Below are 13487 nucleotides of genomic sequence, written 5' to 3' on the forward strand. Positions count from 1 at the left end.
GAGAGAGAGAGAGAGAGAGAGAGAGAGAGAATCACAACTACAACCACCACTTTCATTCTTACATCCACTTAACCATCCATACAAAACACCACCAAATACACCAAACACCTCCATCTATTTAATCACCCAAACAAGCTTAGAACCACCAACCTCCATCTCCACCCATCTAATCACCCAAACACTCCCTTAACGACACGCTGACATTGTTTGGCCTCCCACAGGTGACTGGCGAGCTGTCTAACAACGGTAACCCCATGCGACGCTTCATGCAGACCTTTGTACTGGCTCCACAGACACCCAAGAAGTACTATGTTCATAACGACATCTTCCGCTACCAGGACGAGGTGGGTCAGGGGGGCGGTGTAGGTGTTCAGGGAGAAGATTTTGGGTGGTGGTGTGTCTGGGGCTTTGTGGGCTGTGTGCGGGTGTTTTTTTTCGTAGGGGTGATGGAATATGTGGGGTGTGTCAAGCTTTTATTTGTTGTGTGTGTGTGTGTGTGTGTGTGTGTGTGTGTTGAGGTCTTGCAGTGGTTGTGTGTTGTTTGCAGTGTGTGTGTGTGTGATGCAGATGTAGCAGCATATAGATAATTGTATCTTATCTGTGTCTGCTTGTTTTGCGTCCATCAGTCTGTCTGTGTGTCTGTTGGTCAGTTTATCAGTCAGTCAGTCAGTCAGTTATTTAGCAGTATTAGTAAGTCAGTCAATAAGTTAGTTGGTCATTTAGTAAAACAGTCAGTCAGTCAGTCTTTTACTTCATTGAATCAGTCATATTCAGTCAGTCACACAGTGCTTTAAATACAAATAAAAAAGAATATACCTAATCAAAGCTAATTGGCTAAACACACACACACACACACACACACACACACACACACACACACACACACACACACACACACACACACACACACACACACACACACACACACACACACACACACACACACACACACCTTGCAATTCCCATAAACAGCAGGTAAGCTTCCAGACAACCTAATCAGGTGTACCCTAATTACCTGTGTGTCCTCAGGTGTTCAGCGATGAGGAGGGCGGGGAGGAGGCTGGCAGCGAAGGGGAGGAGGAGCTGGAGCCCCCACTCCCCACCCAGGGCTTCACCTCACCCCCTGCATCCACCACCCCCTCTGTCACCACCCTCAACGGGGCACCCCCATCCCCCGGAGCCTGAGGCAACCCCCCCGGCACCCGCCCCGGCCCCGGCACCGCCCCCGCCCCCCCACAGGTCCCTACGCCAGTCCCTGTAAGTGAAAATGTTCTTAAATCTTGTGACACTTATTAAGAAGGGTGATATTCGGAAGCACTCTAGTCTTTCACCGCAACTTTTTTCAAGGCCACGGAGATGATTAGCCATGTTCTCAAGAGTGTTTCTCATGTTAATAATGTAGAAACGTTGTTAATCTATCACTGTAATCACAATAACACTCTTAAAACCCATGTAAACTTTATTCTGAAATGCTTTGCTCTCTCATGACGACTGTTTTCAGAGGCCACAGAGTTGTTTAGCCAAGTTCTCATGAGTGCTTTTCTTGTTAATTATGTAAAAATCTGTCAGTAGAACCGTAAAAACACACTTAAAAACCCACGTCACTTCACCACGACTTTTCAAAGGCCACAGAGATGATTACCTGCATTCTCTAGAGTGTTTCTCCTGTTAATGATGCAGAAATATTGTTAATCTGGCAAAGAGAACCATAAAAACCCTTGAAAACCTGTGTAATTTTAGGGACTGCCACACGTTAACCCAGGGACTGCCACGTGTAAGCCTGGTCGCTTCTTGCAGCTTCCCTTATTTCTTACGTTGTTATGTTCTTAAATAGGGCCTTTGGAAAGTAGGGGAAGTGCAGCACAGAAGTGTTTTAAAGTATAACCCAATATATGTATATGTATGTATAATCTGTCCATGTACACACACACGTACACTAATACGTTTCAGAATATAACCCAGTGTATGTGTATATTTACGTATAATCTCACTCCTACATGCACACATACACTAACCCCTCTCCCACCTCTCCCACCATCAGGTGACTCCCCGTAGTGGCTGCTGGCCCCGGAGCCTCCCCCCCCACGGCCGCCACAGCCCCCATCGTGCCCCCAGCCCTCTCACCCACACCCCCGGCACCCAGCGTTCCTGAGGCCGCCGCCCCCGAGAGACCCCCCACTCCAGAGAAGGTGAGGGGAAGGAGAAGAAGCTTGGTTTATTAATAGAAAAGAAATTAAATGGGGATAACTTACACTTGTCAGAGAGAGAGAGAGAGAGAGAGAGAGGGGAGCATTCTAAGAGGAAGAGGAATAGGAATTATCAGTTAAAGGATAAGGAGAAGGAAGAGAGAAGTGATTTTGGAGGAGGAGGAGGAAACTTTTATATAGTAGAGGAGGAGGAAGTAAGAGAGGAGTGTTCTTGGAAGAAGAGGAGGAGGAGGAGACAGAAGAAAGAGAATGAAGGAAAAATAGATAATTTGAGAGAGAATAAAGTAATAGAACAAAAGACAAAAAATAAAAGATGGACTGAAAACACAGAGGACCTCATAACCTAACTTAACCTTACCTTACCTAACCTTGCTTAACTTGACCCAACCCAATGCAACACAACATAACATAACTTAAACTTAACCTTGCCTAACCTAACTTAACCTTGCCTAACCTAACCTAACCTAACCTTGCCTAACCTAACCTAACTTAACCTTACCTAACCTTGCTTAACTTGACCCAACCCAATACAACACAACACAACGTAACTTAACCTTGCCTAACCTGACCTAACCTAACCTAACTTAACCTAACTTAACCTAACCTTACCTAACTTAACCTAACCTTACCTAACCTTGCTTAACTTGACCCAACCCAATGCAACACAACACAACCTAACTTAACCTTGCCTAACCTAACTTAACCTTGCCTAACCTGACCTAACCTTGCCTAACATAACCCAAAACAATCTAGCCTAACCTAGCGAAACCCAACCTAACTAAGCCAACCTTACCCAACCTAACCCTAGCCAAACCTAACCTAACGTAATATAACCTAACCTTACCTTACCTTACCTTACGTTACCTAATCCAACACAACTCAACTCAACCTAACCCAACCCAACACAGCTCAGTATGTAACCCCACCTTCACCCCGCCAGCAGGAGCAGGAGGGATGGTCGCGGGTGGCCCCTAGCACGGACAGTTGGGGCGCCGAAACTCAGTCCCCATCTTGGGAAGACATTGCTGCCCCACCCAAGGAGGCCCCGGAACCAGACCCACCCCAGCCAGACCCAGTTCAGCAGCAGCCTGTGTCTAATGAGCCTAAGACCTATGCCAACCTGTTCAAGAGTCAAGGCTTCCCCCCAGCCCCCTCCTCAGTCCCCACAGCCTCCCAGCCCCAGTCTGCAGCCCCTCCTGCCCCAACCTCAGCCCCTCACCAGACCCCGGCCATGGTGAGTGTGTGTGTGTGTGTGTGTGTGTGTGTGTGTGTTGGGGTGGTGGTGGTGGGATGGTCTGTGGTGTGAGTTTTCTGTCAGTTAGTTTGTTTGTTTAGCAATTCATTCAGTTGGTTAATTAAGTCCTCAGTCAGTTTATCTAGTCATTCAGTCATTCAGTTGTTTATGCAGTCAGATAGTCAGGCATTTGTCAATTGAATTATTCAGTCAGTCAGTTGATGATGTAGCTAGCCAATCAAGTTCAGGTGGTGCTAGTAGTAGTAGTAGTAGTAGTAGTAGTAGTTTAAATAGTTATAAGCTTCTGTAATCATAAACTATAATCCATAGTAATAAAATGTCAATTTTCTTACCATTACCTCAGCTCACCTAACTAGAGCAATAACGAACAAACCCTTCCCCCAGAACCGCGTGGAGATCAACAACCGGCCTCCACCCACGTCGGCGGCGGCGGTGGCAGCCTCCACCCCCACAGTGGCGGGCAGCGGGGGCATGGGCAGCCAGGCCCCCACCCAGGCTGGCGGGGGCAGCTTCACCCAGCGCAACCCCCGTACCATGCAGGGTGGCCGAGGACCCCCCAGGGACCGCCCATACCGCCCCAACAGTGAGGAGAACACGGAACTAGGTGAGTGTGAATGTGGTGGTGGTGGTGGTGGTGGTGGCGGTGGTGGTGGTGGTGAGGAAGGTGATGAGTAGTGCAGATGAAGGCAGTGTTGTTGGGTTTGTTTACATCCTTACACATCTTTCCTGAGTTTGAGGCATAATATCACTTGACACCTCCCACATCTTAACTATTGTACCAAACACACCCACACCTCAACAGCTTCACCTAACACAGCCAACACCTCAACTGTTTTACCTATCACACTGTCCCACACACCTCCACTGTACCTAACACCCCTGTGCCTTAACTTACACATTTTTTGACCCTCAATTTGACCTCATCTGACTTGTATTCTTTCCTGGACCCAAAAGACATTGAGTTAGAAGTCTGCCCCCTCACCTGTTTTATATAACACCCACTCACATTTCCACAGTACCTAACACACCCTCTTTGCCCCTCATTTTGTCTCCACCTGAGCTGTGTTTCTTCCTACAACCAACACACAAAGATTTTGAACCATGGTATCACTCCTACTTAACACACCCCTAACTCAACTATTTAATTAACATCCCCACCCTTCAGTTCACACCCTCGTTGATCTGTATTTTGCCCCTAGTTGATCTGTGTTCCTTCCTGCAGCCAACAGACAGTGAGTTACAAGCCTGATATTACCCCAACTTCACCTAACACACCCACACACACCCTCTTACCTTTATTTTGCCCTCTTCTGACCTGTGTTCCTTTTTGCGGCCAACAGACAGCCTGGGAGGGGAGGAGAAGAGGAGACCACTCGTGCCTGACAGCCAGCAGATCTTTGTGGGGAACCTGCCTCACACTGCGGGGGAGGAGGAACTGAAGGTATTGACAGAAATGCAGTTAGGCAATCAATGGAGTGTGTTTTCAGCTCTATCTGTCTGTCAGCTGTGGTGTTATGTTGTTAATTTTTTTGTGGGGGTTGGGGAGTGTGTTAGTTAAGTGTGGTGTTGGTTTGTTATGTTAGTTAAGTGTGTTTTTAGAGTGTTAAATGTTGTTGGTCTCTGTTTAGTGTGGTTCTGGAGTTTAGTTATTTTGTTATTGTCTTCATTCTTCATCCTCTTACTATCTAGTCAGACGTTTAGTTGTATATTTAATCAGTCTGTCAGCTGTATGTATATTCAGTCAAGTGTTTGTGTAGTCTTTCAATTAGTCAGATATTTATTTAGTCAAGCAGACAATCTTCCTGCCAATTAGATGTTTGTCATCAACCAGGCAGTCTTTCAGTCAGTCAGCCTTAATTGTCACTACTATTTGCTATCTTTCCTTATTAATAAAGTACTCTAAAGCATTTATTATGCTTTTACAGCCACCTCTAAGTTTAATATTGGCTAGACGTTGGATAATCTACTCTTCCCATCCCCTTTTCCTCCTTGTAGATGTTCTTAAAGATTCTATACATTGCCTTTTGTATTGCGAACTATTCTATATTGCAGTGAAAGAGTTAAATTAATCATTCAATCTCACACTTATCACCATCACCACCTTGTCACCACCACCACCACTCTCACCCCACAGTCTGAGTTCTCACGGTTTGGCAAGATCATGGACATCAGGATAAACACAGCCAAGAGTAAGACAGGACCTAAAGGACAGGTGCCCAACTTTGGCTTCATCACCTTTGAGGAAGAGAGTACCGTTACTAGAGTGCTCGACAGTAGGGTAAGTGAGTGTGTGTGAGAGAGAGAGAGAGAGTTTATGATGAGGAATGTACAAAAGAGAGGAGATTTGATGATTGTGTTAATTTGAGGCATCTGTTTGTTAGTTTGTTGTGCTGGGGGTGTTTCTTGTGAGACACTGGAGAGGTTAATTAAAGGAAGAAAAAGAATGGGGGTGTTTACTGAAAGAGGAGAGGGTTGAGTTTTTAGTTATTTGTCTGGTTCATTAATTTGGTGTGTGTGTGTGTGTGTGTGTGTGTGTGTGTACTTATGAGAGAAGAGGGAAGAAAGAGAGATTTACACACTGAAGGAGAGAGTGTGTGTGTGTTTGAGAGAGAGCGAGAGAGAGATTTTTAGTTATGTCTAGTTCATTGACTTTCTGTGCTTTAGGGGATGTTTTTGAGAGAGAGAGAGAGAGATGAGAGAGAGAGAGAGAGAGAGAGAGAGAGAGAGAGAGAGAGAGAGAGAGAGAGAGTTGGGTAAGAGGCAGCAGTGAGGTTTCTGGTTCATTAACTGGAAAAAAAATCCGGTGATTAAATAAATGAATGAATGTAGCCAAATCCAAGCCACACCTGACTTCACACTTGATGTCATCTAGCATTACTTTCCTGACCTCCATCCACTGAGAGTTAGTGAATGAATTAGTGAACACAACCATAGGCCAATTCTCACCTGTCTTCATCTCACCACACCTGACATAACCTAACACCTGACATAACCTAACCTATCCTAAACTAAGCTAACCTAAACTAACCTTCCACCCACAGCCCATCCACCTGAACGGGGAGCACCGCCTGAACGTGGAGGAAAAGAAGGCCCGTCTTCGCGTGGAGGGAGGCATGGGGCGCCCCACCAGTGGCCGAGGGGGCATGGGGGGCGGCTTCCGGCAGGGCCCTCCAGGAGGACTGCAGGGACGAGGGGGTAGCCGGCCTAACTTACAATCGCGACAACAACCGGGGTGGGCCCAGGGGGGGGTTTATTTCCCCGCCGCTAGGTCCCCCTTACCCCCCCTGTTTCTGGCCTCCCCCCCACCGCCCCAGGAGGGATGTCGAGTGGTGCTTGCCGTGGTGACGTCGCGACGATGATGATGATGACAAAACAGGAATAAGTGATAACGCAACCGTATAATTAAGAGAAAAATGATGATGATAATGAAAGATATTAATTAAAAAGGAAAGAAAAAAAACGTTTAAAAAATTATGATGATGAAAAAAAAAGTTAACTTCACACCGTTAATTATAAGTAGCTTCTTTTGTAAATTTTAATTGCCTGTCTGATCTCTCTCTCTCTCTCTCTCTCTCTCTCTCTCTCTCTCTCTCTCTCTCCTCTCTCCTCTCTCTCCTCTCTCTCTCATCCTCTCTCTCTCTCTCTCTCTCCTCTCTCTCTCTCTCTCTCTCTCTCTCTCTCTCTCTCTCTCTCTCATCTAAATCCATATTCATTCTGGTTATTTTTGCTGTATTCTGTTATTCACAAAAATTCTCTCTCTCTCTCTCTCTCTCTCTCTCTCTCTCTCTCTCTCTCTCTCTCTCTCCTCTCTCTCTCCTCTCTCTCTCTCTCTCTCTCTCTCTCTCCTCTCTCTCTCTCTCTCTCTCTCTCTCTCTCTCTCTCTCCTCTCTCTCTCTCTCTCTCTCTCTCTCTCTCTCTCTCTCATAAACTGAAACTCACTGAAAAATTTCTCACAAACTTCATCCCTCTACCCCTCCCATCTTTCCCCCCCTCCCTTTCTCCAACCATTCCTCAACCATCCCCTAGTCATCACCCCCCACCCCCCCACAAACATCCCTATGACCTCCCTCCCCCCAACCCCAGTATCTACCCCAGTCTACCAGTGTCATCCTGTCTTAATGCACCACACATCTACCACACCTCCCTTCCCCCCTTACCCTCCCTTCCCCCCTTACCCTCCCCCCACCACGATGCACCCCCACCCACCTCATAAGTACTTTTGAACGAAATCACTTAGTGTTATATACTGAAACAAATGTGAAAAAAAAGAAGTAATTAAAAAAAATGGTGATGATGATGATGATGATGATAATAATGATGGTGAAATGAGAAAAAGTTTGTACGTTGGTTTATTAAGTTTTTATTATTGTTGTTGTTATTTTATTATTATTATTATTACTGTTTTTGTTCTGTTTGTGTGAAGTTTGTTCTTTTCCTTCTTGTTTATTTGTTTATTTTTATTTATTTATTTTTTTGGTTTGTAATGGTTGTTTCATTATTATTATTATTATTATTATTATTATTATTATTATTATTATTATTATTATTATTATTATTATTATTATTATTATTATTACACGCATTACTATTATTAATATTATACGTGTGTTATGCATACAATATTTTTTTTGTGTACTCTATACTGTAAATTATGGACATTTTTTATTCCATTTTTATTTTTATCTCCTCGATCTCTGCTACACATTATCTTACTCTCCCAGCACACCATCTCTTATATTCTAACCTATTACTAACATTACTACTACTACTACTATCTCCCATCTGTTATCTCTTATCAGTACTCTAATTAGCTGTTATTGTTTTTTTATTTTTTTTTTTATTTCATTTTTACTAGAAGGAAGTAAAGCAAGGAAGCAAGAATCGTTTAAAAAAATATATAATGAACTTCAGTAGTCGACAGTTGATATCGCTCACGTACCTCATATGACGTAAAGACTTCCCCTTGTTTGTACAGAACCGAATAACATTGCCATCTTTCTTATTGCTTGAACTGTCTGTCTGTCTGTCTGTTTGTTTTGTTTTCCTTTCTCTCTCTCTCTCTCTCTCTCTCCTCTCCCTCTCTCTCTCTCTCTCTCTCTCTCCTCTCTCTCTCTCTCTCTCTCCTCTCTCTCTCTCTCTCTCTCTCTCTCTCTCTCTCTCTCTCTCTCTCTCTCTCCAGGTAATTTCATCTCGTACATTTTTTTCTCATTCTGTCTTTAGTGAACTTGTTGAAGTCTTCCTGTGTTTCCTCTTTCATTTCTTCTTTTCCCTATTCCTCCTTTATCATATTTATCTATCCATTTTTTTCTCATTTTCTCTTCAATAAACCATATACATCTTCATCTTTTCTCCTCTTTTATGTCTTCCTGTCCTTACTCCTCCTTTACTAAGATATTTTCTCTCTCTTGTCTTCACTCTTCTAATCTTTCTCCTCTTTATCTCTTCCTCACCCTTTTAATCTCATCTTCCTGCTGTATCTCTTCCTTATTCTTTTATCTCTCTACCTTTGCCTCATAAACTCTTGGTCTCTTCTTCCTCTTCTTCATTAACCTTCACATTTCTGTTTCACCTTAATACCACCACCACCACCACCACCACCACCACCACTTCTATGTATCTTAAAAACACACACACACACACACCTTATCAGTCAGTCAAAGTATCTGCAACCTTTAAACTTTTAACCAATGACAAGAAAAACAAGAAACTTAATATAGAAAACATGCCATTATATATAAATTTTTGTGGCTTTTTGGTGTATTATTGTTATTTTTTTTTTATATGTTCATATTTTTTGTTTATTTTTAATTCTTTTTACGAAGAATCAAGAATCAAGATCGGCTTTTATTTTATTTATTTTTTGTTTGCCTTTTTTTACGTGTTTTCTCAGTTTTTTGTGCATCTTTAAATCGGTTAGTTTTGTTTATATATATATATATATATATATATATATATATATATATATATATATATATATATATATATATATATATATATATATATATATGTATAATTTTTTTTGTTTCATTTTGTTTTATTGTCTATTTATTTACAAGGAAAGCTAAACGTAAGAGATTGATTTATATTTCTGCGTTTTCTATTCGTGCTTCTCTTGATTTTTCTTGTTTATATTTTGTTTTTACTTTATTTTTTTCCTACAGGGAAAACTTTTTTTTATTTATTTATTTATTTATTTTATTTATTTTTTTTACGAGGAAAACGAAAGTAAGAGATTTCAATTCTACGTTTTCTGTTCGGGCTTTTCTCTCTGACGTTACAAACAAGTGGAGTCTTTCCCTTCATTCCATTACATCGGTCAGCGGTCCCAGCTCTGCCACACCACGCCACACCCGCCAGCCCACACCCACCCACCCACCCACCTCCTCTGTGAAATCCACGTATCTTTATGTATTTCTTATATTACGTATACAATATTTTACGTACACGTGTATACATGACGCGCTTTGTTGCATCACTCATACATGCACACATACATACACAGCAGAATGTGTACATGGTTTCACATACACAAACATACGTACACACACACACACACACACGAAAACCTTGATGATATGCCGTAACGATAATATTGCGATTTTTTTCTATGGTTACTATTTGTTATTACTACTACGTATTATAATTACTACTATTACTACTACTCCTCTTATCTATCACTGGTTGTGCTTCTTTTGACAAGTTAATTAAGAGGATGCGTCTTCACACTCTCCCTAACCTAACCTGAACCGATCCCTTATCTTCGTTGGATTTACAGAATGTGATATTAGTTTAGCTCGATGAACTGAGGCAGGGGAGGTGAGGTGGGTCGCGTTCACTATTGGCTCCATGTGTGCGTGTGTGTGTGCGCGCGTCACAGTTCTGGCAGTGGTCATTCGGGCCTTTGACAAAAGTAATTTGGTGCTCCACTTGTTTGGCTCTCTCTCTCTCTCTCTCTCTCTCTCTCTCTCTCTCTCTCTCTCTCTCTCTCTCTCTCTCTCTCTCTCTCTCTCTCTCTCTCTCTCTCTCTCTCTCTCTCTCTCTCTCTCTCTCTCTCTCTCTCTCTCATTAATCATCTTGTTTGGCTTTCTCCTTTTCTCTGCCTTGTTCTTCTCATCCCCTTCATCTTCTCATCCCCACACACACACACACACACACACACACACACACACACACACACACACACACACACACACACACACACACACACACACACACACACACACACACACACACACACAGTAATATGTACGTCTGCGTCTATTTGTATCGTATTTGAGGTGTTACAGGGGCGAGTTAAGTTCCTGTCTCGTCTTTGTGCCAAATCCTCATGCTTTCTGAAGTGTGTGTCAGTTCTTAAAAGGTGCATGACAATTGGATGTTGTGTTGTGGGGTGACAATTAATTTATAAAGACAGAGGTGACGGTTTGGTTTTAGAAGTTTGTGACTGAATTTTCAGGTTTTCTTGAGGTACATTATAGAAAAAAATGTAATAATTTTGTGAGTTAAGCAGATTGTTGCTTTCCTTCACACTAAGTATATAGAAAAGACTGATTTGCGACAGGAACAAAATTATCATGTTTTTTTCAAGCCATCGTAAACTTTAAGAAAAATATGCAAACTTTGTAGCCTTGTAAACTTGAAAAGAAAAACATGGGAACTTGGTGTAAGAGATGAGACTCAAATAAGCTTGACTCCACCCTGTAAACACACACACATACACACACACACACCAGATCATTACGCTCACATACCAATAATAAAAAAACAAATCGTTAATCCTTCAAGACAAACTGAGCCATTACTTCACACGACGGCTGCCGCTCGGGGTCACTCGATGCTGGGCTGTGTTTTAAATTACCTGGGTTCGCTGACGGCCCCCGCATCATCACAAACGATCCTGGCGGTGGTTAGCGCGAGAAGTAATGGCTCCCAGCGAGGATGTATCGTAATCTTGATAAAAAATAGTAAAGATAAAAAAAAACAGGCAATGTGTTCTGAAATGTTTTGCTGCCTCCTCTTGACTCTTTGACAGGTTCTGGTGGAAGTTTTGGGGTTTTCAAGGGTGTTTTCATACGCTTCTAGTGGTGGTTCATGAAGTTCACCACATTGTCAAAAGAATGATGCCCCAGTGGAAGTTATTGTGGGCTTTCAAGGGTGTTTTTAGGTGATTTAGTGGTGGTTTAATGAGGTTGTGTCAGTGTTGGAGAAATAAGGATTCACTGGAAAGTATTGTGGGGTTTTCAAGGATGTTTTTTGGTGTAAAAAAAAAAAAAAAGGCTCTAATCGAAGTAATATTGGATTTTGAGTGTACTTTGTGATTGTTTTAATTTTCACAATAATTCTGCATCACTACCCAAAACACTAAAATTATTTATTTACTTTTTTTTTTTTTTTTTTCCCTCTTTCTCTCCATGACTCGATTAAGAGTTTAACAGGCACTTGTGGAAGTTACAAGGATTTTTATCATGAGCGCAGTGATGTTTAGTATAGATTCTACATCATCATTAAGGAAAACTATTGAAAACCTTGCTCAGCATTTGTGGCATTTGAAAACCGTCTTGGTGAGGGTTACTGGGGTTTTCAAGGACGTTTTCAAAGACTGAAAGTTGACAACCCTTGGCAACATACATTAGGAAGTTAGACAGTCCTTTACAACTGAGTAGGAAGAAAAACAGCCCAAGTGAAAATTATTGTGGTATTCAAGGATGTTTTTCATGTATGGTGAAAGTTGAATAGGTCCCTTAGATAAATTGGGAAGAAAAACAGCCCTGGTGAAAGTTATTGTGGTTTTCAAAGGGATTTTCGTGAATAGGGAGGGTAAATCAAGCATTCTACAGGATAAATTGGGAAGAAAATGGGTCATGCTAAGAAGAAATGGGGTTTTCTATGGTGTTTTCATGAATAGGGGGTAGTTCAATAAGCATTATACAACAAATTTTGATGAGAAACATCCTTAAAAACCTTACTAGTTATCTCTGATCCTTCGAAAACAGTTGTAAGGGTTTTCAAGAATTCTGGCGTTCTATGGTGTTTTTATTTATGAATATGGGTAGTTAAATAAGCATTATACAACAAATTTTGATGAGAAACATCCTTAAAAACCTGACTAATTATCTCTGGTCCTTTGAAAACAGTTGTAAGGGTTTTCAAGAATTCTGGCGTTCTATGGTGTTTTCATGAATGGGGGTAGTTAAACACTTTCTTCAGCATCAATTGGGAAGAAAAACACCCTTGGGAACGCGGCCATTCATCCCTGGCGTCTGCAAACAGTGGTGGGGAGGGAGCGAAGCATTTCAGAACACAATCCCTGGGAGTAATTTTTTTGTCTTCAGTCAGTCGTTTGTTCGTTATATATATATATATAAAAAAACAAAAACAAAACTCCGGGAAACTTTCACACAAGAGTTTTCACACCTGGAAATTTCCGTTGTAGTGAGGTTTTCAGTCAATCCTTTATAATGTTAATAATAATGATGATGAATGATGATAAATAAATAACAATAATGTCTGAGAGTATCGTGCTTTTTGCTACCACTGTACGCGTGTTACTATTACTGGGGATCCTGCAGCAACCAGAACAACAACAGCTACTACTACTACTACTACTACTACTACTACAGCAGCAACAACACAAGCAGCAGCAGGCAGGATCTCCAGCCCCAGTTGTTGTGGTGGAGGACCAGTGAGAATAAAGCCTCTTTTGACTCCGGCCTCTCTGTCCTCCCTGCTAGGTTAGGTTAGGCTCCAAAAGGAGGAGGCAGTAGACACCTGCCGAAACGATAATTACTCCCAGTGACGTGTGCAGCACTGTTCAGGGGGGTGCTGTGAACTTATCATTAAACCCAGCTGTGACCTCACTGAAGGTTTCCCTTTGTGTCTCACAACACAAGGGGGCAGTCACAGCCTGCCCTCTAAAGACAACTCTCTTCCTCCACACAAAACTACAAGCACCTAATAACACACACACACCCTTCACTCAAAAATTTTAAAATCATTATGGCGACTCCTACACCAGCCTCGGAGTC

The 13487-nt window shown here is 42.1% G+C and overlaps 1 protein-coding gene across 1 annotated transcript in view; it reads left to right on the top strand.

Moving 5' to 3' along the window:
* The window catches only part of LOC135092641 (ras GTPase-activating protein-binding protein 1-like), an 11879-nt gene extending 4877 nt beyond the window's left edge, over positions 1-7002 (top strand). Inside the window, exons 4-12 of the mRNA XM_063991243.1 lie at positions 222-344; positions 1030-1184; positions 1741-1774; positions 2052-2189; positions 3148-3441; positions 3847-4066; positions 4803-4903; positions 5597-5740; positions 6504-7002. Coding sequence (XP_063847313.1) covers positions 222-344; positions 1030-1184; positions 1741-1774; positions 2052-2189; positions 3148-3441; positions 3847-4066; positions 4803-4903; positions 5597-5740; positions 6504-6821 — 1527 coding nt within the window. The 3' untranslated portion in view covers positions 6822-7002. The remainder of the gene's footprint in view (positions 1-221; positions 345-1029; positions 1185-1740; positions 1775-2051; positions 2190-3147; positions 3442-3846; positions 4067-4802; positions 4904-5596; positions 5741-6503) is intronic.
* The last annotated feature ends 6485 nt before the right edge of the window (positions 7003-13487 follow it).

Source organism: Scylla paramamosain, chromosome 40 (assembly GCF_035594125.1).
Source record: "Scylla paramamosain isolate STU-SP2022 chromosome 40, ASM3559412v1, whole genome shotgun sequence".
Classification (NCBI taxonomy): domain Eukaryota; kingdom Metazoa; phylum Arthropoda; class Malacostraca; order Decapoda; family Portunidae; genus Scylla; species Scylla paramamosain.